This window comes from Myxocyprinus asiaticus, chromosome 2 (genome assembly GCF_019703515.2).
Source record: "Myxocyprinus asiaticus isolate MX2 ecotype Aquarium Trade chromosome 2, UBuf_Myxa_2, whole genome shotgun sequence".
Classification (NCBI taxonomy): Eukaryota; Metazoa; Chordata; class Actinopteri; order Cypriniformes; family Catostomidae; genus Myxocyprinus; species Myxocyprinus asiaticus.
Genome location: NC_059345.1, coordinates 55,655,386 through 55,681,488, shown reverse-complemented (window position 1 = coordinate 55,681,488; position 26,103 = coordinate 55,655,386). Strand labels below are relative to the sequence as shown.

Genomic DNA, 26,103 nt, shown 5'->3' with positions numbered 1-26,103 from the left:
AAACAAAACAATGTTACAGTATAATGCTTTAACATTGTCCAAACAAAGCCTTCTACAGTATAAAGATAGAAATGCACTAAAATAGCACAAATTCAAGTAACATTAAATGTTTCCCAAAGTCTAAGTGGGAGTTTGACTAGTTGCATATTCATTGCAATAGGCATTAAATCTCTTAAACTCTCATCCTCCAGAGTATTAATCTGCTGATAGATTGTGGCTATCTGCTTTGTTACAGCAATCATGAAGCCGCGTTCATGATTCGCGTCAGGACGTCAATGACAGCGTCCAGAGCTGCTTTGAACACCACATGAAAAGCGCTTGCAGACAAAAACGTCTCATTCTGTGTTTTGGTGATAGTTAAGACTTGACATGCTTCTGTGGTAATTAAAATGTGCCTTACATAGTGTGAAAAATACTTGATTTCTATCACAAGTCTCATATGGACTTGTTTTGTACATCAAATAGCGTTAAGAAGTCCTTTCTCCATCATTTTTATCACTGACACGGAAGGCTGATGTGTGTTTGTTGTGAAGTGTACCTCAGTGTAATGACAGTGTATGTTCTGCCTTTCAAACAGTCTTTGTGTTGGTTTATACTGTTAAATGCGTTAATCACGATAAAGAAAAATGAACGCTTTAAGCTTTTCAAATAAACGCACGCTTTAACGCGTTAATTCTGACAGCTCTAATTAAAATATTTTAATATAACATTCTGTCACAAAGAATCTAGAAAACTCACTATTTTACATTACTAACTGGATGGTGGATGATTAGTTTAGTCGACCATCCTGATATACTAACATTTCTAATTATGTGTACTTTGGCCATCCCCAATTTTATGCACCCTTAGAATAACTTTCGAGATGGGAGAAATGTATTTAGCTGTAACACGTTCACTAGTTTAAAGACTGCCATCCAGAGACATTATGCACACTTTAAAGTTACTCCACATATATTGCAAATGCTATCTAAACCTTATGTCCATTACACTCCTTATAACAGCTACACAAACCTTATTTTCTTTAAGATAAAAAAATCTTACATTGAACCATTATTATGCACACCATTACACATATTTTGATGGAATCTACAGGATGGAGCAAACGGAGCTATTGAAGCTTATTTCCTAAAATGTTCCTGTATTTGAACCTTACCTTTAATACTTTTTATAATATGCAGTCTCTTTATGCATATTTTTACCTAAGCTATGAGGGAATTCTCAGCATAGGGCAAAGTATTGAACAATTTCAGCTATCAAAAACTATTGCCCATAACACTCTTTAATTTTGGTATACAAACATTACTGACAATTGACTCAATAAACTGATTACAGCTCTGGCAAACAGAGGTTTGGTACTTATTGCCCATAACGCTACAATAAACAAACATTAACCTAAGATAATTTACTCTTTCAAACAAACCAATCACAGTTTTATTCTGGAAACTTCAACATCAAAACAAACAGAGCTGTCAATCTCTGTTGCTTTATTAGGGTACATAAAAAGTTACTTGGGCATGAATGCTCAAAAAAAATAAATAAAAAAATAATAATAATAAACTATTGTGGTGCACAGCCTACAGTAAATTAGTAATATTTTTCACAGTTCTTAACCTGTAGGGTTTAACAAAAATTAGTGTTTGAACGGCTAAAATGGATGTTAGATCGATATGTACATCGCAGTTCCCTACATAAACCAAAACAATGTGACTCATGCCTTGTTGCTCGCATTAGCAGAGGCTTTGTGTTTTTCCCCAATACCTACAAAAGTGAGGCCTAGGTGGAAGAGGTAATGAGTGTGCAGCTTACAGCAGTGATTTGCTCAAGTGGTGAGTGTTGTTTACGTGTAAATATGAGGTTTGCTAATAGTCAGTTTTGTTTTTTTGTTTTTTGCTTGACTGTAATACACAAAGACACAAATGTTGTCAATCACTAGGCTTTAAAAAGTGTTTACAGTTGAAATTGTGGTAATTCTAAGTGCAGGGTGATGGAATAATGGAGAAGTTCAGAACAGAGAGGGTTTGTGGCAATTTTTGGAAGCATTACTTTTAATACTAACATGTTACAATATATTGCATTACTCACTGGGGTAGAAAGAGTATTGAAAATTCATACTCAAGTAAAAGTACTGTTACTTCCCAAAAAATGTAGTGTGAGTTGAGTAAAAGTACCTGTCCTAAAACTACTCAAGTAAGAGTAAAAGAGTAGCTCATTTAAAAGTACTCATGAGTAGTGAGTATTGAGTACTGAGTTGCAAAAATATGCCTCCCTTATAATAAACACTGGATGCTGCAATTTCATAATGTTGCATACTGTACATACTATAATTCACAATCCCTTTTATGGCTGTTTGTCAGAAAGAATGAAAAATATAGATATCTTCCAACAATTTTCTTTTTCACTGCCAACTTTCAAAATACATCACTTATCTACAAATATCTGATTCCAAAAAATTTACAGGGAGACATGATTACAGAGATGAAAAGATGAAAAAGTTATTTTTAATACACTGATTTTAAATCATAATGTATGAAAAAATTACATTAAAATCAGTTTATGTGTAAGGTCTAACCTGCCGTTAAAGACTGTCACTTGACATGACACTTCCCGCACAATGGGGTATAGAGCAGGGGAAGGCAAAGTTTTTGGGACAGGCCAGGGGCTACATTGGGCTTCAAGTAGTATATGGGGGGTCACATTGTATTCCTTTTGAGATACAATGTTCTGCACTGATTTAGTTCTTGTATATTTTAAGGCCAGAAATAGTTGTGCTCTCATTCTAATACATGATGCACAATTTTGGAAGTGTATTTGTGACTGATGGGAAAATTCTGCCTGAAGTGTTACTCTACTTTTCAATCAGGCCTTCTAACGGCTGAGCAAATAAATTATTTGATCATCTCTACTTTCCTGGTAATTTATTACTCAAATTAACACACTCTCTACATCAGGAGTCGGTATTATTACAAAGTTAACAATATTGTTTAAAAAAATAAATTATTAAAATGTAACATTTAATACCTAAAACTTACTGTAATTAATACTTTTGAAGCTACTAAAGTTATTCAGCCAAAAGCAGTGAGTGGTTTTCTTGTTATTATTGTTTGATTAATTGCCTTTTAATGACGTACTAGACAACGGCAGGTCTATTTGGTTACATGTACACTTTAAGTTCAACATTATGATACGAATCAATTTTTTGTCCCACTGTTTACATTCATTTTAGATATAACTGACTGTGTTTACATTAATACCTTGACAAAACAGGCATTTTGGCAGAATTATGAAGTGTATTTGACCATTTAGGCACATAATCCGCGCATGTGCTTTAGCACGAGTCAGTCGCCTGTCAGTCAAACAGTGCGTGCCTACAGAAGCGAGGGAATAAAATGTCAGTCTTTTAGATTTTATCGAGATCAACCAGTGTTTGTCTTGCTATCGCAATGTAATGAGCACACCTGGTCTGGATGTAGAACATAGGCTGAATATAGAAAATTACTGCAAAGTTTATCAGTATAGAGGACTTTTTTTCCCCCGATTAATATCGAGATTTAATATCACTTTTTCGCCCAGCCCTATTGCTAACATTACATAAATCTCTCACAGCAATCCAATAATCTCACTTAGAGATAACTAATTTACATATTGGTAAGTTATAGATACTGAGAATCTAGTAAGCAGAAATATGAAATTTACCTTAATATGTTTCTTCAAATTAGAGGCAGAATTAAAGCTGATATCTCGACTGGCTTGAGAAAGCTAAACTCACATGACACAGTAAAGCAATTGGTTTTTTTGCACTGTGAAAAGCCCTTTCAGGTGCGGCCATGGATGTTCAGGTGTTGATACTTAACTGGCATCCTCCACATCCATAGCAGTTGGCACCAGATCTACAGCAGCCAGCCGTTCAAGTTTTCTATGTCTGACTTGTCACGAGACTCTTGTATCAAATCACATTGATGGATAAAAATAAAATCAGGACAGGGAAGTCGCAAACACAGACGGAGGGAAAAGTACAGTTACAGCATTCAAAATGTACTCAAGTAAAAGTATAAAAATGTAAACTACTTAAAAAAGTAAAATTCCTGGGAAAAGCTACTTAATTACAGTAATGAGAGTATATGTAATTTGTTACTTTACACCCCCAGTTACTCATAAAAAGTAACCAATTACGTTATGTTGTTACTTTTTATGAAAAGGATTAAGTTCCTTTTGCGAAGCTCCTCAGAGGCAACACCAAAATTCTGTTATTTCGTCGATTGCAAATGATGAGTAGAAACTAGATTCCACTTAAGTACTTAATTTTCGTTTTCCTGTACATTATAAACAAATTTCTCTGTAAGAAAACAGAGAGTGTTGCACTCTGAACTGGTAGGCTAAGCATGACATAAACTCTCTAGAACTACAGTTACTACTACAATGCGTATGCACCTTACTCCCGATTTATCTGCGAAGGGAGAGGTTTCTTGCCATTTGGATTTAAATAAGCTGATACTTCAGAGCCTATGATTGGATCATTATTGCAGCGATTAATGTGTTTCAGCTGGCAACAATTCTTTTAACCCTAACTGATGCAGTGTGTTGCTTCTTATTTCTTAAACAACCATGTCGGAGGATGTGTCCTGTGGTCGTGGAAAAGATGTTACTCTGTTTCAGAAGTGGCAAATTATTGGCCTGCATCAAACAAAGAAAACAACTAAGGAGATTGCTGAACTGTCCAACGCATTATTAAAACCTGAAAGGATAGTGGTGAACCATCAGCTTCGCGGAAGAAATGTGAATGATCGTGATAGAAGGTCACTAAAATGCTTGGTGAAGTCACATCGTAAAAAAATCGACAGTAGAACTCACGGCTATGTTTAATAGTGAAAGTAAGTGTTACACCCGCAGCGCCTGCCATCTCCTCCAAATGCCACCAGAGATCGGCATCATCTGTGTTTTAACATTTCACGAACTACATTTCCTATAATCCTTCAGTCAGACTGATTACTCTTCCACCTGTATCACATTTAACCCTGTCTATTTAAGTTCCCAGTTTCCACGCATTCAACGCAAAGTCTTGTTTGCCTAGTCTACAATTCTGAGCATTATTACTATCATTGATTACCCTGTGTTTGACTCCTGCCATCCTTCTTGTGAGTGTTTTGGATTTACTGCCTGTTTATTGGATTACCACTCTGCCTATCGGACTTACTTTGTTTGCCTTTCTGGACTGCCTATCTGTGTACCGATCCCTTGCCTGCCTTTGTTTTTGCTCTTTGTTTTGTTACTTTGTTTTTACTCTTTATTTGCCTTATTAAACTGCACATGGATCTTAACACTACTGCCCCGGCGTCTTCGCTACAGAAGACTTCGCCCAACCTAGATCCAGCAGCTTTTCAACAGTTACACGAGCTTGTTTCAGCACAAGCAGCCATGCTGACTAGTCACCATCAGCAGCTGTGCAAGCTCACATCTTTCACGGAAGAACTCTTCAAATCCGTGCAACCCAACCCATGTGTATCTCAGAAGGGGGTTTCCACTAGCAGTTCCACCTGCAGCCCAACGCCCTCTATGGCTGTTGTTAATCCTCGACTCTCCCTTCCATAGAAGTTTGACGGATCACCCAGTAAGTGTTGAGGATTTCTGTTACAATGTGAACTTTTTCTGTCGCAACTACCTCACATGTATCCCAACGATGAAGCTCTTGTTTCCTTCATTATATCACTACTGTCAGGCAAAGCTCTAGAATGGGTTACGGCAGTTTGGAGTCAAGAAAACATCTTAAAAAGTTATTTGTCTCACTTCCTAACTTGCTTGCGGGAAGTTTTTGAGCACTCCGAGGGTGGTAAGGACCCTGGAGAACTTCTGTTGTGTCAAAAGCAGAATAATATGTCAGCCGCTGAATTTGCTTTATAATTCCGCACTCTAGCAGCACAAACCGTGTGGGTGGAGGATACGTTAAAACTGTTGTTCCGTAAAGGACTAAACCCTGACCTTCAAACGGAACTAGCATTTTGTGATGAGGGAAGATCTCTGGATGAATTCATCAAACTCGCCATTCGCCTGGACAACCCGATCAAAGCCTGTAGTCCAGTCAGCTCTCTACAATCAATTCCTTCTGACATCGCTGCTACCAGTCTTCACGAGCACATGCAAGTGGGTCGTTCCTCCCTTACCACTCTCAGAGAGAGACTTTGTATCTACTGCGGACAGTCGAGACTTTTACTGGCTGCCTGCCCTACTTGCCCCCCCCTAGGAAGGATATGACCATCAAGTATCGCTACCCCCTTCCTCTGGTACCACCTGCGCTAGAGCAGTTAAGAAATGCCAAAATCTACACTAAGCTGGATCTTCGTAATGCCTACAATTTGATCCGCATCCGGGAGGGGGATGAATGGAAAATGGCCTTCTCTATATACACTCACTATGAATATCAGGTGATGCCTTTCGGACTTTCCAACAGTCCTTCTCTCTTCCAAGCCTTCGTGAATGACATTTTCTATGACATTATTGGCAAGTGGGTTCTAGTCTACATCAATGATGTCCTTATATTCTCGTCTTCCCTCAATGAACACGTTCAACATGTCAGAGTGGTACTCAACCATCTTATTCAACATCAGCTTTACGCCAAGATGGAGAAATGTGAGTTCCACCAGTCCACCATCTCCTTCCTGGGGTATATGATCTCCCCTGAGGGGGTTTCCATGGACTCTTCCAAAGTACAAGCGGTACTGCAGTGGCCCTTATCGGTGTCTATTAAGGAACTACAACACTTCCTCGGCTTTGCCAACTTCTACCGACGTGTCATTCGAGGTTTCAGCTCCATAGCTGCCCCACTCACCTCTCTGCTCCATGGTAAAGCCCAAAAATTAAACTGGACACCTTCCACCCATCAAGCCTTTGATGATCTCAAGCGTCGCTTCTACTGCCCCTATTCTCCATCATCCTGATCCCTTTCGACCCTTCATGCTAGAAGTAGATGCTTCTGACTCTGGAGTAGGTGCAGTACTCTCCCAGCGACAAGGATCTCCCGCTAAACTCCATCCCAGTGCATTCTACTCACGCAAGTTTTCTCTTAGCCGAGAGAAACTACGATGTCGGCAATCGATAACTCTTGGCCATGAAAACGGCTTTCGAGGAGTGGAGACACTGGCTAGAGGGAGCTCACCATCCATTTCTGGTGATTACGGATCATCGTAACCTAGAATATATTCAATCGGCCAAGCGCCTAAATCCTCGCCAAGCCTGATGGTCTCTCTTCTTCTCCAGATTCAATTTCACCGTCACCTTTCGACCTGGGTCTAAAAACACCAAGGCCGACACTCTGTCCCACATTTATGATTCCTCCAGTGACAACAACCCTGTGACTTCCATCATTCCACCTACTCTCATTGTTGCTCCCTTACAGTGGGATATCATGGCTGATATCACCCAAGCTCAGAACCAAGAACCCACTCCCGCTGGCTGCCCTACTGACAAAGTCTTTATCCCCAGTTCCTTACGGAACAGGGTTCTTCAGTGGGTTCATGACTCTGCCTGCTCGGGACATCCAGGCGCTCAAGCTACATGCAGGTTAGCGCAAAACCGGTTTTGTTGGGAGAACCAAGCCACTGAAGTTAAAAACTGCAATGTGTGTGCCACCACTAAATCTCTTCGACAGCTCCCGTCTGGTCTCCTTCAGCCTCTTCCTGCCCCTCGACGTCCTTGGTCCCATATCGCAGTGGAATTCGTCATGGATCTACCCAATTCGCAGGGTTTCACTACCATCCTAACCGTGGTGGATCGATTCTCTAAAGCCTGTAGATTCATCCCTCTGACCAAACTTCCTTCATCCATGGAATGTGCAGAGAGCCTGTTTCATTACGTCTTCCACCTTTATGGCCTTTCTGAGGACATTGTCTCCGACCGTGGTCCCCAGTTCACCTCCCGAGTCTGGTCCACATTCTTCAAATTACTCAACGTCAGCGTGAGTCTAACATCTGGTTATCACCCTCAATCTAATGGTCAAGTCGAACGGCTAAACCAGGACCTGGGTAAATTCCTCCGAGCCTACTGTCAAGTCAACCAACACGACTGGAACCGTTTCCTACCCTGGGCTGAATATGCTCAGAACTCTCTGTTCAAACCTGCCACCGGAACCACACCGTTCAATTGCATCTTAGGGTTTCAACCACCACTCTTTCCCTGGTTCGGGGAACCTTCCGATGTTCCTGCTGTCGATGACTGGATGCAACGCAACGAGGCTATCTGGGACCAAGCTCATATCCACCTCCTACATGCCATTCGTCGACAAAGTGAACAAGCCAATCTCCATCGCCACCCAGGTCCCAACTATGCTCCTGGACAATGGGTCTGGCTATCAACCTGAGATCTTCGTCTATGACTCCCATGCAAGAAACTAAGTCACCGGTATGTTGGCCCTTTCTAAATTCTCTGTCAAATTAACCCTTTATAATTTAAACTTCAGCTCCCTGCTAACTACGTATTTCCCCTACATTTCATGTGTCCCTGCTCAAACCTGTGGCACCTCTGAGAGAGGAAGGTTCTCAAGATCCTCAGAGACCCCTTCCATTCCTCATTGATGGAGAAGAAGCTTTTTGGGTACACAAGCTCCTGGACTCTTGATGACGAGGTAGGACCCTTCAATATTTGGTGGACTGAGAAGGCAACGGTCCCGAGGAACATTCTTGGACTAATTCTGAGGACATTCTGGACCCTAATCTCATCGCTGAGTATCACCGCAATTTCCCTCATCGACCTGCTCCCAGAGGTCGAGGTAGACCCCAACGTAGACAACCTCCTCACGTCAGGAGCCATTCGTGGGGGGGCTCTGTTACACCCGCAGAGCCTGCCATCTCCCCCGAATGCCTCCAGAGGTCGCCATCACCTGAGTTTTAACATTTCACGAACTACATTTCCCATAATCCTCCAGTCAGACTGATTACTCTTCCACCTGTATCACATTTAACCCTGTCTATTTAAGTTCCCAGTTTCCACGCATTCAACTCAAAGTCTTGTTTGCCTAGTCTACAATTCTGAGCGTTATTACTATCATTGATTACCCTGTGTTTGACTCCTGCCTGTTCTCCGAATTCCTCAGCCTTCTTGTGAGTGTTTTGGATTTACTTCCTGTTTATTGGATTACCCCTCTGCCTATCGGACTTACTTTGTTTGCATTTCTGTGTACCGATCCCTTGCCTGCCTTTGTTTTTGCTCTTTGTTTTGTTACTTTGTTTTTACTCTTTATTTGCCTTATTAAACTGCACATGGATCTTAACACTATTGCCCCAGCGTCTTCGCTACAGTAAGAGAATTTCCACATGCACAATGCAACAAGAATTTACAGGATTGGGATTAAACAGCTTTGTGGCCACAAGAAAACTACTTGTTTGAGAGGCTAATCGGAAAAAACAACTTTAATTTGCTAGGGAGCATAAAGGTTGGACTGTGGAGCAATGGAAAAAGGTCATGTGGTCTGATGAGTCCAGATTTACCCTATTCCAAAGCGATGAACACGTCAGGGTGAAAAGGGAAGCGCATGAAGCAATACGTCCATCATGCATAGTGCCCACTGTACAAGCTGGCAGTGTTATTATCTGGGGTTGCTTCAATTGGTCAGGTCTAGGCTCAGCAACATTATACAGCAACAAAATGAAATCAGCTAACTACCTGAATGTACTGAATGACCAGGCTATCCCATCAATGGATTTTTTCTTACCTGACAGAATGAGCATATTCCAGGACGACAATGCCAAGATTCATCGGACTCAAATTGTGAAAGAGTGGTTCAGGGAGCATGAGGAATCATTTTCACACATGAATTGGCCACCACAGAGTCCTGACCTTAACCCCATTGAAAGTCTTTGGGATGTGCTGGAGAAGACTTTACGGAGTGGTTCGACTCTCCCGTCATCAATACAAGATCTCAGCCAAAAATTAATGCAACTCTGGACAGAAATAAATGTTGTGACGTTGCATAAGGTTGTCGAAACAATGCCACAACGAATGCACACCGTAATCAAAGCTAAAGGCAGTCTAATGAAATATTCGAGTATGCAACTTTTTTTGTTGCAATGTAGTGTACATAAAAAAACTGAAAAGTTACATGCATTACTTATTTAAAAAAAAAGTTACAAGGATGTTATGGTGTACATTTAACAAGTAATGTTAAAATAAAGTTACTTTACTCATAACTTGGAAAAAAGAAATCTGATCACTCAACATGTGTTACTTGTAACTTGTTACCCCTAAAGCCCGATTTATAATTCTGCATCAAATCGAGAGCTTAGGCAACATGTAGCCTGATGCGCACCTCTACAAAAATGTAACTACGTGTTGCATCTAAGCAGACCACACCAGCTGTGACTGGTCTGCTTTGTTATGGGAGACCCTCCAGCAGGATAATGAAAAAGATATCTGAGGTAGCGTCTCATTTTTTCCAAGATTATTTAAAGATCTATGCATCATATCACATTGTATTTGGGCGTGTTTTAATCAGGAGCATCTGCTGTTTATATTCTGTTAATGTTTCATGAAGTTACAAGCAAAAACTCAACAAAAAGCCATGACTGTTTACAATTTATAAACTCTGTGCTTTCACAGCTTTTTCTTGATAAATATAGCCTACTTTACTGTTTTCCAAACTGGGGTATGCGTACCCCTGAGGGTACTTGAGGTATGTGACAAAAAATTCTGAGATTTACTGTTCTTTTACTTTCATCCCAGTCTAAAATAACATTCAAACCGAGTTCATGAATTTCTCACAGGCAAAAAATTATTTTCTGCGCCCTCTAGTATAGAAAGACCAAAATGGTCATGTCATAATGACCAGATAAATAGTTTGCAAATAAATAACCCTATCTTTTGTAGTTAAAAAAATGCATCAACTCAGGCATTGTGCGTGAGTGCACAACATACATGATGCAAGTATCTTTTTTTGCCTGCCCAGCACAAAGCTGGGCGCCGTAGCTAAGTGATAGCTAATAAAATGCATACTTTGCTGTTTTAACAGACTCGCACTTGTCAGTCTTACACGTTTTTTTTTTTTTATTATAGCAGTTTGAAACGTAATTTGTATATAAGGTGCGATGCATAGGGAGTTTTCATTCTGATGGTATTGCCTGTTTTTGTCATTGTTACATGATTTTTTTTTTTAGCAAATGAGCTCAACTTTGCTGCCTGTGTTAAATGTGACATAAAAAACCACCTTGAGCTGACTGTGCAATTGTGCAGATACTTTGCTGGAATGCTCAAAGTCGGCTGGCAATGCTGTAACTACAATGATGTGCAATTCCTGATGGTGCTATGTCCTGCTCTCGCAACACTATGAGGGGGCAGTTTGCAAGTAATGCAAGTTATGCCTACAGCGTAGGCTCTATGCAGAAGTATAAATCCACCTTAACACTATGTACAGAACTTTTCCTTTCTTGTCCTGTTATAATGTCAAAAGTTTTGGCAACTGGAGTCTCCTAAAGTGTGAAAATCCTGTAGGTAATTTATGAATGTGCAGAAAATTATGCTCTCTTCGTAATAAACACACAAATTATAGTGCCAGCTCTGTTGTCACATTGAAATGTTATAGACCTCTTGTACTCCTGAAAACATGTGCATACACACAAACAACAATCTCTTCTTTCCAATTCCAGCAACTCAGCAGTGTCTCCGCACCAATTTCAGATTGAAAATGTGCCATCATTTCATTCTTGTTGGATTTCCCACCACATTTCTCACTCCTCAACACTCTTCCAAAATGGTGGTTCTTATGACTTACCTCTGGTCTTTTGGTGGTATTTCCATGTTAGAGCTTAGCCGCTTTCCAAAGTATGAAACCTGCAATACAATTTCATGAAATTTGATTAAATCTGTTTGAAAACAATCATTATTGATTCCATTTGGTGCGGCTAATGGCATAGAAATGACACATTTCCCCTTTAAGCATGCACTTCGAATGGCAGTTAAGCTCTGCAATCAGAGAGGGAAATTGGTCCTAAACCAATCGCACACCAAAAATGTTACAACTCGAGTTTATGGTTATAAATATTATAGTATCACTCTATGTGTTTGTAAGTGTGCCTTTTTATGTGTGCATGCCCTGATGGATAGACTAGATTTCAGAGTCAGCCCTTACAGCCCCCAAATCATAGCATCACTGATAGATCATCACAGCTCTGACCACACGCCCTTTCCAAAGCCACAGTAACACTCCAGCTAAAGCCTGGCCTCTTATCAGCCTGATATTTTTCGATAAAGGATGGTGTGATGAAGAAAGATTCACTTCTAAAGGGAATGATGGAATAGAGCTGGATTGATGGCGAGTTGAGATCATATGTTTTTATTTTCCCTCATTGAACCAATGCTTTGAATCATGTGAGGCTTCTGAAGGAAAAACTACATCTGCAGTCTGAGTGGGCTTATGTCAATGGGTTTGCAGTAATTCACTGGGCAGTTGGTGATCTGAATGATGTTAAGCATTATATCCAGGGGTGTAGCACTACATTTTGGGCCCCGGCCCCTGGGTAAAGAACTATTTTAGGGCCCCCTTAACAATTTGGGATTGTGGCGGGGATAATATCCGTTATAAACATTTTACATGGGTATTTAACAGTGCTGATTCATAAGTAATTCACAACTTTTTATTTTCAAATGAAAATATTATTTGAATAAAGCAATACATTATTAAAAAAAAACAAAAAAACAAAAAAAAAAACAAAGCCTACTAACAAAATAAATTATTCATGTATAAATTTATGAGTTTTCTTGTTGGCAAAGTCACCATAACATTTCTGAAATGAGAAGAGTGCCAGTTTGTTGTCTATCCTGAGACATTTCTGCACTCAGGTACTGTACATTTAGAAAGCCTTAAATTACCAACTGATATTTGTACAGGGTCCAAAATTAACTTAAAATTAGGGTTGGGTATTGTTCAATTTCAAAACAGATTCAATTTTATATTTTGTCAGATTTTCATTATATTGGTCACATTTTAGCTTTTGAAAAATCGTCAAACTCATTATGTTCCAGCAATAAATGTCTTGAAATTGCATTTATTATTTTGCATACATATATTTGTTACATGTTTATTGTTTACATGCATAGATTGTTCTATTTACAATGACTTACATCGATAATCAGAACACATGCTAAATCGGTACTGTCTCTTTAAATAGATAATGGCATCTGAGCGCAACAACAGTTGATATTGTTCCTCACATATTATTTCAGTGGTTTAATGTGAGGAAAATTGAACAAGTATCCCATGGAGTTCTGAAGAGAAATAACATTTAGGCATCATAGATGAACATCTGATGGTAAATTTTGCACTGAAGTAAAATATGTTTATACAGTAGATGTGTGAGTAGCGGCAGATGTTGACAGTTTGATTTGAATTGTGCATGTCACTTTAATAAGCAAGCATGTAATGATGTATTTGCTAATAATGCTACCTACCCCCTGGTGAATATTTCCCTTTTATTTTCTCGCCAAAAGCAAATTTTTCTCGCATGTGGTGCATGCAAAATGTGTTACTTTTGGACCATTTTTACATGCATATTAAACTGATATTCACAAAGTAGCTGCATTGAGAGATATGGCTCACTTTTCTTCTGTAAAAAAACTCAAAAATTGCCTGCTACCTCCTGCTCTTTCTCCGCTCCTTTTTCTTAAGAAATGTCCAAATTTGGATTAATTTCTGTAGATACATTAACGGACTGAAGCAATGTACATCAGGACATGTACTCGGTTTGGACCGCACACTGGCTGATGGACCAGACCACATTTGCTTTTGAAGAGGGGGGTGGGGGTCGCTAACATGGGAGGAGACAAGGCAGATTATAGGGGGAAATTTTACAGGTGGACTCTTGCCACCTTTTATTCCAAACAATAGCATGTTATGACTGTATGTATATAACATGATTCATGCATAAATTATAATATAATGGAATATCAGTGTAGCCTTTCTGTAGGCCCCCCTCCAGTGAGGACCCCTGTTACTCTGGTCCATCATTAGCCGTGCTCCAACGCCCCTGATTGTATCTTGAAAGTATTGCATGAGAATTGAAAGTATTGTTGGAATTGGAAATTCCAAAAACCTCCTTCAAATGTGTATTTGTATGTAGAGATATCACAGTTACAGATTTTTCACTTTGTCTTTCTTAGGGAGCTTCTGGGTCACGACTTCTCCGAGACTCACTATGAAAATGGCCTCCCCATCACCCAAACCAGCAATCACACTGTAAGAAGGAGTCTCTCTCTCTCTCTCACACTCTCTCTCTCTCTCTCTCTCTCTCTCTCTCTCTCTCACACACACACACTCTTTATTTTCTGTCTCTGTCTGTTTGTTTCTCTCCCTCTTCTTTCCTTTTCTGCTTCACTCAGTTTTCAGATTTTACTTTCAGTGTGTTTTGTTTGCATGACAATTGCTGTTGCACAAGCAGTTGTAGGTTTTCTTCTGAATGTTATGTTTATATGCATAATTGGTAACACTTTACAATAAGGTTGTTTTTTGTTACAGTTTTTCACAATTGCTAAGACATTTCTTGAAACCTTCACCCATTTTCCCACAACTTTAAACACAAAACCAAATCTTAAAACTACATTCACAAAACCTCTGACACTTCTGGTAAAATCAAACAATCGCCTCAAATTCTGTTCTCAAACTCAAACAATGCTTTCTGATCATACACACAGCAAGTCAATATATAAACACTACAGAGCATTCATTAGTCACTACATCAGAAAGTGGAGAATACAGCATCCAGGGCATGTAGTTACAGGTTTTTTTATTTATTTTTTTATGTATATAGTAAATGCATTATGCAATTAGTCAAAAAAGAATAGTAATCACAACATAGTACAATGAATATGTTGTATACTGTAAGTACTGCAAGTAATACAGTATTGAATGTCTGTATATTCAGCAATTGCATAATGTAAAAATACTGTAGTCCAACTGCAAAAGTCCAAACAACAAAGAAAACTCTAAATGAAAAGCGCATTACAGTACACTCAAAAATGTTGTGCAACTGCAAAATCAAAGTCAATGAGAGATTAATTTTGCCAACAGAAACAGACACTCAAATTTGCAGAACAATTAAATTTCACTGCATAATGAAGCAATATATTATTTTCTGATAATGCATTTATTAAAATTAAATACTAATATCAAATCAATAGATGTGTTCTCTATTAAATTCATAACATGTTAAGCTATTCACTAGTTAGTATGTTAATGTAATCTTGTGTTGAAGCAGTAAACATATTTGGTTTGCTGTCCGTATACTGGAGGGCTCGGAGCTCGAGACTCGACTCAAGTCCTGATTACACCCCCGGACTTTACTTATTTAGATAATGGATCTAGAGAATATGTGGAGATGGGGTGGAGGTGGGATGTCAGGAGAGTTGTCACAGGAAGCAGATAAGCAGCGGCTTATATACTCCTGCTCGCGGGCTGTGATTTGTCAGATTAAAATTAACACGCTACTCCTGAACCTCTGTTAATTAACTCCATTAGACACACAACTCTACAATTGAATTAACACATTTATCATAAAAATCCACCGTAAAGACCTTTTTCCATGTGTTTTCACAAAATGTCTCTAAATTTCTAGTTGTCCCTGCTCTTCCTCTTCCAATGCCATTCCTCCCTCTTCTTCTTTTTTGTTGAGATTGAAGTCACTGTGGATCAGCTCACATTAGGCCGAACACTCTGTGTGTCTTAGAGAGACCATAATTCATAACATGATCAATTAGAGGGACTCGCAGATCATTTGAGCCTTCTTTACTCTAATCTTCCACCCTGTTGTCCTCTTTCTGTTCACCGTCTCCATTTGGTCTTTCCTGAAGTCTTTTCAAGCACACACCTGAAAGAGTTGAGAAAACTTTCCCCTTTTCTCATCACTTCTTCCTCAGATTTTCTTTTTCTTTACCCACTCTACCTCTTCTTCTTCTTCCCCATTGTTTGTTTGCTCTGAATTTTCATATTTTACCCCGTTTATAGATAGCAGAGTCATAATAGTTGTGTGAAAAGTTTAGTAAATTGCATTTTCTTTGCTGTGTGCATTACTAACACAGCCAATATTAATATGAAGGGATCTGGCAACCTGACATGTGCATTTGAGAATATGACTTTAATATAGTTGTCTGTGTTAACTGTTTTGAAAGCATGAGTTTTGGATCAGAGAAATTTGTATGTAGTGTTTTGAGAAAATGAGGAAAATTAAGAAACATGCACAATCTGTTTAGGACAATTACAAAGTTTTCAAGCAGTTTGGAGATATGCGTAAAATCGATCAAGAAAAACTGTAACTTTTGCCGCCCGTGTTTACCGTTTTGCAACACAAGTGCATCACAGTGCGAAATGTGTTTTAGTGAGTGAGAATGTGTATAGAGTTTTGCAAAAAGAGTGGATGTGATTTGTGTATCTTACCCCCAAAATCAAAATAAACATAATAAATTATATTTAGAACAGTGTGCACAAGCACATTTCCCACCTAAATTCCCATTACTGTAATAATAACAATTACTTTAATGATTTTTTAATAAAAATGTATGCACTTATTCAGTATTAATAAAATCAGCATAAAGGTAGTACAACAAATATAACCATAATGTATATACTTTTACCATACTGTAATACTTTTAAAAGTGTAATAAAATGCCATCATATTTTTATTAGGGATAATTAGGGAGACGTGTGTAATTGTCATGAAAATAATGCCACAATACAAAAAATAAAAATCCTAAAAGGTCCTAAAAGAGGGGGCCTAGGTAGCTCAGTGAGTAAAGACACTGGCTACCACCCCTGGAGTCGCGAGTTTGAATCTAGAGCGTGCCAAGTGACTCCAGCCAGGTCTCCTAAGTAACCAAATTGGCTTGGGGTAACCTCCTTGTGGTCGCTATAATGTGGTTCACTCTCAGTGGGGTGTGTGGTGAGTTGTGCGTGGATGCCACAGAGAATAGCATGAAGCCTCCACACTCAACAAGCCATGTGATAAGATGCGTGGATTGACGGACTCAGACATGGAGGCAACTGGGATTCGTCCTCTGCCACCTATATAATAGCCAGAATCTCGCTTTCTCTGCCCCTTCTCTCCTTAGGGTAACATTCTCACATCAGAAAATGGAGAACACAGCGTCAAAGGCATGTAGTTACAGAATGATGCCACATGACCAAGCCTCTAAACATACTTGAACACTCAAAACCCACATAAACACCATTATACAATGTATCCATTAAAACAGCCTAATGCTGCCAGTGTGGGATATATTTTTGTTATGAATAATTCTCTCCCTATTTTTGATTCCTGCAAAAATTGCTGTTCACGGGCAAAAAAGGCTCTAGTGGTTCCATTATGATACATTTTAGCTGCAGAAGTCAGATTTGGTAAAGATTTATTGCTATCTCTTGCAGAAAGTTTGCAGAAAACGTGTCATCTACAGTACGTGCTGCCTTTGAATGTGGTTGAGGTGTGAAGTGCCAGGTTCAATCAAGGCAGAGAACAACTTGATAGCAAAAAGTGTGACTAGAAATATAAGTCGAAATTGCTCTTTGAGTTTTCTCTCCGCCTGTTCATTGCAAAGCATTCTTGTTTTGTACCACGCATCCCCAAAATCTGACTTATTGATCATTCACAGGACACAAAACCACAAGTAATTTTCTCCAGCCGTAAGCTGCCTTTCCAGACTGTTGTGAAAGATCCCAAATCCACTAGCAGTCCCTGCACAAGCTCTGAGCTTTGTAATTGCGTTCCATCACTTGACAAGAGTTGATGGGAGTAAAGTCACACCCCTGAATATTTTTTAGCCCTTTTAGCAGCTTCCAGCTGCCCCCTTGAGTGAGCTGCACAGGATGGGCGTAAAGCTCACCACTGGGCACTAACACACAAAGGGCTTTTCAGGGGAATGAGCAGTGTGCTTTAGCTACTGCAGAGATCACAGCACATGGCTTGCTCCCTGTTGTGATAGACAGGGTAATTTGATATAGGAAAAAACTAGACTATTTCTAGATGGTTTAGAATGGGGGCAGCAATATAAAATACGTAGGTGAGCACAGTGAAGTGTTTATAGCACAGTCAGAGTGCAAAGTAAAAAAAAACCCTGTGTAACTGCAGAATACACATGCACATATATGCATTACACACACAAAATATTTTTACCCAAATCCCCCCGCTATTAATAAATTAATTATGAGAATTATAGAGCAAGCATCTGAAGAGAACTATACAACTTTATCTGCAGTTTAACAATAATAACATGGTAGACAATACAGAATATCTTGTATTTTACATTATATTTAGCAGTCATGTTTTAAATTCTATCTATCCAACCTGGTCTCATAGAATCCTGTTACATATTTTTCCTAAATGTTTTTTACATGGCTCATTGTATCACAGCAGTTTCCTGGTAAATTGAACACTAGAGGCACCAAAACAACAACTTTTTATCCTTTCACACAAATCATGAGTAAAAAGGGCAGATTGTCAGTTCACAAACACTTTTCGCCCTGTTCCTCACACAATGCTATCTTATGACATCAAATTTTTTTACTATATTGCATGACTTGTAAATATTTTAACATTTGCATTACTTAACAAACTACACTTACTTGTTCCAGTGTGATCAAATTGTGTTTTTACTTAAACTGATAGGGGTTGCACTTGCAATGCAAAGGACTGGGATATGAGTCCTGAAGAGTAGGCAAGTCGACATGTGATCTGAAAGTGTCATGGAAGCACCAGAAAATGACATGGTTGCTTTAGCAATTATGTTTCCCTGTCTGTCATTCACTCGACGTTGTGTCAATGTAGTGACACTAGGGGTTCGATCTTGAGAGCCCAAATCACCTTTGCTTAAAATAGAAAAGGCCAATGAAAATTGGCGAGTGGAATTTGCATGCCACTCTCCGCCCCAGACATACGGGTATAAAAGGAGATGGTGTGCATCACTTAGCATCAGATTTTTTCTTCGGAGCCAAATGCATGTGTGCATGTGTTCGTCCTCTCACCTCTTGCTTCGCTGCTGGATCACCCTCACACGGTTGAGTGCTGTGCTTCCCCTGGGCTCTTCGGCAGCCTGAGTCTGCAGGTGCTAAAAGAGTATATTCAAGACAGAGAATATTTTCCTTCTAAAAGAGCTCGCGCAAATGCTTGCCATCTTTTTAAAGATGTCCTTCCACGTTTGCGCTACTAGATGTGGCCATTATCTCTCCCCTCCAGATACCCATGAAATATGTCTCGAGTGTCTGGGGCGCCAGCACGCCGAGGCAGCTTTCGTGGAAGGGTTGTGTTCTCATTGCGAGAACATACCCATGAGAACGTTGCAGTCGCGGCTCATTTCCTTCTTCGTGAAGCAAGGAGCCACCGCGGCTGCTCCCCAACCTGGTCCGTCCTGGGCTGACGCTCAGCCGGCCGGGTCGGCAAGCACTGCGGGTGATGCAGCGGACGCGCTCTCACGGCAGGTAATGCTCCGAGGGGAGTGGAGGCTCCACCCCCACTTAGTACAGCTGATTTGGGAGAGATTCGGGGAGGCGCAGGTAGACCTAGCAGGTCTTCCACCAGGCCAGGGCCCCCTCTACGAGGCGGCTGTTTGCTTGAAGTGGCGTCTTTTCGCTAACTGGTGTTCTTCCCATGGGGAAGACCCACAGAGATGCGCCGTTGGGTCTGTGCTTTCTTTCCTTCAGGAAGGGATGGAGAGACGGCTGTCTACCTCTATCCTGAAAGTGTACGTAGCTGCCATAGCAGCTCACCACGATACACTGGATGGGAGACCCTCACGACAGCACGACCTGATCAACAGGTTCCTCAAAGGTGCGAGGAGGTTGAATCCTTCTAGACCGCGCCTGTTCCCCTCTTGGGATCTCTCTGTGGTCCTACTTGCCCTACAGAGAGCCCCCTTTGAGCCCCTGGAGCAGGCTTAGCTCAGCACTCTGTCCCTGAAGACGACCCTCCTGGTGGCACTCACTTCCATTAAGAGGGTGGGGGACCTGCAGGCGCTCTCTGTTACCAGCGAATGCCTGGAGTTTGGGCCTGCACACTCACACGTGATCTTGAGACCCCGGCCCTGTTACATACCCAAAGTTCCCACCACTCCTTTTCGGAACCAGGTGGTGAACCTGCAAGCTCTCTCTTCAGAGGAGGAAGACCCGGCCTTGTTGTTGCTGTGTCCAGTTCATGCTCTGCGCATCTATCTGGACTGCACGCAGAGCTTTAGATGCTCAGAGCAGCTCTTTGTCTGTTTTGGAGGACAGCAGAAGGGGAAAGCTGTCTCCAAGCAGAGATTAGCCCATTGGATTGTGGATGCCATTTTCCTCGCATACCAGTCTCAGGACTTGCCGTGCCTCTTGGGAGTCTGGGCGCACTCCACTAGAGATGTTGTGTCCTCCTGGGCACTGGCAAGGGGGGCCTCTCTTGCAGACATATGCAGAGCTGCAGGTTGGGCTACACCCAATACCTTTGCAAGGTTTTACAACCTACGCATAGACCCGGTTTCAATCCGAGTGTTACATGGTAACAGCAGGTAGACCGGGTGGCCGGTTGGGTGTACTGCATGCATTGCGCCTTTCCCCTTTTTCAAAGGTGATATTGTGTACTTTTTGTCCACAACAGTTCCCCGTTCCGGCGAACTCCGGATGCCTCTTTAATTCTTTAGCACTGTTCAGGTGACGAACTCGGCAGAGGAGTGACGCCACCAGGACCAGTACTCATGGTATTCCCCTTTTCAGGTGAGCCCGTGTGCTTGGGCTCAGTGCTCCATGTGTGGTGATTCCCCCTTGGTAATCCCGTATGATGAGTTTCCACTGTTCGGTTCCCCTTAGGTGAACCCTGTGTTTCCCCTCATCAGAGCTTCCTCTGCCTCGGCCACTGTGCTGCATACCCTCTCTATAGATAGGGTCCTCCTGTGGTATCATTCCATTTGTGAACTTCCCCATTGGTAAGTCCATGTGAGGTATTCTCCACATGCTAACTCCCTTCAGCAAGATGTGGTCTCTGTAGTGCTCTCCTTCCTGGAGAGGGAAGAGCACTTCCCAGTGCTATTCTAGAAAAGTGCTCGGCGGGACATTGCTTAACAGCTATCAGTTAAGACACTGCCTGTAGCCTCCTTGGGTAAGTGCCTCCACCCCCCTTAATGGGACTAGGGAGACGCCTTACCTGACTCGATGGAAGGTCACGACGTGGTTGAGTGCTCGCTGTGAGGCACGCAGCAGCTTGCCCATGTCCACTCTTCCGTACTTCGTGACACGGTTCAGTGCCTGCGGTATTTCCTATAGGAACCCCTAGTGTCACTAAATCGACACAATGTCGAGTGAGTGACAGACAGGGAACGTCTGGTTACTGATGTAACCTCTGTTCCCTGATGGAGGGAACGAGATGTTGTGTCCCTCCTGCCGTGGCGCTGAAACGGCCGCTGACATGGCCGGGACTCTCTATCGGCTTCTCAGCGTAAATCTGAATGAGTGATGCATGCAGTCTCCTTCAATACCCATATGTCCTTGGCGGAGAGTGACATGCAAATTCCACTCGCCAATTTTCATTGGCCTTTTCTATTTCAAGCAAAGTGATTGGTGAAAGGTGATTGGGGCTCTCAAGATCGAACCCCTAGTGTCACTACATCGATACAACATCTCGTTCCCTCCATCAGGGAACAGAGATTACATCAGTAACCAAAACGTTTTAATGTTACATTTTCTTTTTAAGACACTATCGGTTAGGTTTAGGGTTTAGGGTAGGGAGGTCAGTTTTTTTTTTATTTAAACACAATAAAGCTTTAACCTTAAAAAATCTCTTCTGTTTCGCATCTCACATTTGCTTTTTATGACACTATTGGTTAGATTAACTTCAAGGTGTAGTGTGAGGAGGTCGTTTTTTTTTTTATATATATATATATAAACTTGATAGAGAATTCACCTTATAAAATCTCTTCTGTTTCTCATCTCATATTTGCTTTTTATGACAATATCGGTTTGGTTTAGGTTCAAGCTTTAGGGTAGGGAGTTCGGTATTGTTGATTTAAAACACAATAACCTTAATCTCCTGTTTTTCATCTCACATTTGTTTCTTTATGACACTATCAGTTAGGTTTAGGTTCATGGTTTAAGGTAGGAAAGTCATTTTTCTTTTTTTTTATTCATAACTCAATAAAGAATTAACCTTAAAAAATCTCTTGTTCTCATCTCACATTTGCTTTTATGACACTATTGGTTAGGTTTAAATTCAAGGTTAAGGGTTGGTATGTCGGCTTTGGTGATTTAAAATTCGAAAAAGAATTAACCTTGAAAAATCTCTTCTGTTTTTTCATCTCACATTTGTTTTTTATGACACTATCGGTTAGGTTTAGGTTCAAGGTGTAGGTTAGGGATGTTGGTTTTGGTGATTTAAAACTCAATAAAGAATTAACCTTAAAAATCTCTTCTGTTTTTCATCTCACATTTGCTTTAATGACATTATCAGTTAGGTTTTGGTTCAAGGTTTAGGATAGGGAGGTCTATTTTGTTGATTTAAAAGACAATACAGCTTTAACCTGAAAGATATCTTCTGTTTTTCATCTCACATTTGCTTTTTATGAAACTATTGGTTAGGTTAAGGTTCAAGGTTTAGTGTAGGGAGGTAGGTATGCTGATTTGAGACTCAATAGAGCATTAACCTTAAAAACCTCAGATATTTGGGGAAATGTTTTTAAAATTGTTTTTAGCACCACTCAGTGGACATTTCACCTTGGAACCGCCACCATACATGTAAGGAACCATGTACTATCATTTTGCAAAAGTGATGCCACAGTCACATATTTTTCATGAGACTAGGCTGTCTCATTGGAATTCTAATGTGATATTCAGTATGCTTAAACTGTTTTACCTGACAAGCCTTTGGCATGTAGTAGTAACACTGTCCATCATGTCCTTTTGAGCACTTTTTTTATATTAAATATTTGATTCATTATAATGTTACGTTTGGATTTGACGAAAATGTTACCACTAGACTAACAATTTGGACACAGTCATTAATGCAACTTGTGATTTATAATTTGTTTGTTCACTTTTATCACTAATTTAAAAAATAAGGAGAAAAACCTAATGTTGTACAGCAAAAATGTATTTTCATGACTGGTCATACAATGAAATCATTTTGCCCTTTGGTACCCACACACACACTCACAGAGCTTGAATTAGTGTAGTATTTATAACTTCATAAAAAAAGTCATTAAGCAAACCTTAGTCCTATCAAATCAAAGAAAATCAAATATTCATGAGTCCTACAGTGGGAAGATTAAACTGTCAGTGTGCAGGCTTTACATTATAGCAAATCAGTTTTATGTCTTAGTTCCAGTTATTGGAAATGAAAATATTTTCCATGATGGCTTGAAATGATGGCATGGAATGAATTTGTGGATAAATAGTGGGCAGTTTTCACCCTGCGGACAACCACAGAGACAAAAATGAAGCACTGGCTGAGAGAAGAGGAAGTACTGCTGCAGATTTCAATCATCAAAACATATATATGCTTGCAACCATCTTTTGACATATGCAGCTCCTTTAGATCTTCTATCTCCTTATTAATTAACTGCTGGGCAGGCGAGAGTCTTGGTCGTTGTCTTCAGAGACAGTTGATTTGTATGTCTGCCGTGCTTGACCATCCCTCTTTTGCTTCCTTTCTGTTCAAATAAATGAACTAATTTCACGGTCTGACCATTCATGGAAGCCTTTTAAATAACCAAAAGAATATCACTTGTACATACAGTAGTTTAGATCTGTTTCAGTAGAGTTAAATGGAGCGATTATATTTCAAAAGTTTCCAAACTCCTGAGGGGAGTTTTTTTCTTTTCTTTTATCTATTTTTCCAGTACTGCGGTCAAAATGTGGAAGACTAATTAAGTCCAATAAAGCTTAAAACCCAAAATGTAACAAATGTAATTGTGATGTACAGATGTGGTTCTTTTATTATTAATTAGATAGATGTTCCATTAAATTGGTTTCTCTTAGTTTATGAACAACATTAGAGGTGCACTCTGTAAGTTTTTCCCTATTAAAAATTGTATATGCAGAGAAATGACTTGTACTTTTGAAAAATATTTTTTTAAATGATGTACACTGACTTGAGACTCCAGTCATATCAGTACCCTAATACCCTTTATTTTACATGGAACTGTGCTGCCTCATGGTGGCCACCATGTTAAGATCACATGACCAGATGAATATTACTCGCTTTATCCCAATATGAACCTTATTCAGAGTAGCATCATATTTAAACAAAGCTGTGACGGATAGCCCCCTCGATGGGTTATACTGTTGTTTAAAGTTGTGTTGATCGTTCAGCTGATGAAACATTGAAAAGCATCTTTTCAAAATAAAATAAAAAATCAGTAGACATAAAACTCAGAAAAGACAGATTATGAAAATTATATTTATACACCTTTAGGCCACACTAATCCATTTGAAAGTGCAGTTAAATATACCTTTGCCTGGTGAAATTCCGTGAGCGAAATACAGTCATCTCAATGGAATTTTGCGACTTCTGGTGGCGAAGAATTTCCCCTTGCGGATTTCACGTGTCGTTCAAGTTTGGTAAACTTTGACAGGTGAATTTGCCGCGTTGACCAATAGGAAGTTGCTTGGTTTGGCAGTGATCTCTGTTTGGGCGGTGCTTCGTACACAGTTACACTGAACATTCACAATGGACAAGGATATATTTTAGTGGCAAGTTATTTTTTTTACTTCTCATTCACACAGAGAATAAAGTGCAGGATTAAAAAAAAAGGCTGCTCGGCAATTAGTTTTTTGCTGTTTTCACACAAGCTCCACATCCCACACGCCTTCTTCACCTGCGGACTAAACGTGATCTTGCCTTTAGTTTGAAAACTCCGTTTTCAATTTCCTTATGTCATGGTTTTCCAAAGTATGTGGTTATGAAGAGCGTTTTAGAGAGGCATGAACGTAGCAAAATAAAAAAATAATTTAATTGAAAACGTATTGATATGTCACACCTACCGATGATGTGGGCCAATGGCAGTAAGAAGGTGTTTAGCAGCCGGTAAGAAGCTTTCCTGAAAGTTCACCCTGGCGAGCTGCTACGAACCACTGAAACGAATTCAATAACACCTTTTTGGACAGATTTTGTTCTAAATGCAGGGTTGGGAGGGTTACTTTTGAAATGTATTCCACTACAGATTACAGAATACATGCTGTACATGCTTGTAAGGTCAGTAACGTATAATAAATACTTTGGATTACTTCTTCAGCACTGGTAGATTTTTTCACTTGTTTTGACTATAAAAACTCTGCCAGTACAGTAAGACAAAATACACATGTTAAAAATACATTCTCTGAAAAACCTACATATCTTATGAAGTATTGTTTCTAAAACAAGATTAATCAAATTGATCTTGTTTTAAGGATTTTTAGATATTTTTACAGGAAAACAATAAATAATATTATTATCAAGAATTCGATTTTTGCCCTAATATCAAAGGTCTTACTAGAAAAAAAGAAATTATGATCCAACGTGAATTTTCGTGATAAAAAAATATGATCGTGCCTGGTAACATGTGCATGTAAAATGGCTAGAAATAGCATTTTAGCTTAGCGTAAAGCTGACAATTTACACAAGGTTTATTTCTATTTCTTCTGCTCCAAACTTACTTCAAACATGCTTCTCTGTCTGCTCGTATGAATGTAACACATCATAAGAAAGTGTTTCACCGCTGTTCACATTCACTTTGGATCGCATCATTTATATGTATAAATGTTTTCCATCTGAAAGGACTAAATATTAAATTAAACAAATGACAATAAAATGCAAAGTAATCTCTTCAGTAATCAAAATACTTTTTGAATGTAACTGTATTCTAAATACCAATGATTTAAATTGTAACTGTAGTGGAATACAGTTACTTATATTTTGTATTTTAAATACGTAATCCCGTTACATGTATTCCGTTACTCCCCGACCCTGTCTATATGACGTCACACCCATTCGTTTTACGATTTCGTAGGAAGTATGCAGGTGCCCTTATTCTGTCCCTCACAGCCTCATTTTCATTCCCCTCAAAAATTAAATATAGCACTGCTCTGAATAAGGTCTATTATCGCAGACTCTTAGTAGTGGAAATAAATTAATCTTAGCTGACTGTGATTAGCAC

General features: G+C 39.8%; 1 protein-coding gene across 1 annotated transcript in view; it reads left to right on the top strand.

Annotated features, from left to right (window-relative positions):
- The window catches only part of LOC127416566 (disintegrin and metalloproteinase domain-containing protein 33-like), a 187,335-nt gene that overhangs the window by 83,121 nt on the left and 78,111 nt on the right, over window positions 1-26,103 (top strand). The window contains exon 4 of the mRNA XM_051655992.1: window positions 14,134-14,209. Coding sequence (XP_051511952.1) covers window positions 14,134-14,209 — 76 coding nt within the window. The remainder of the gene's footprint in view (window positions 1-14,133; window positions 14,210-26,103) is intronic.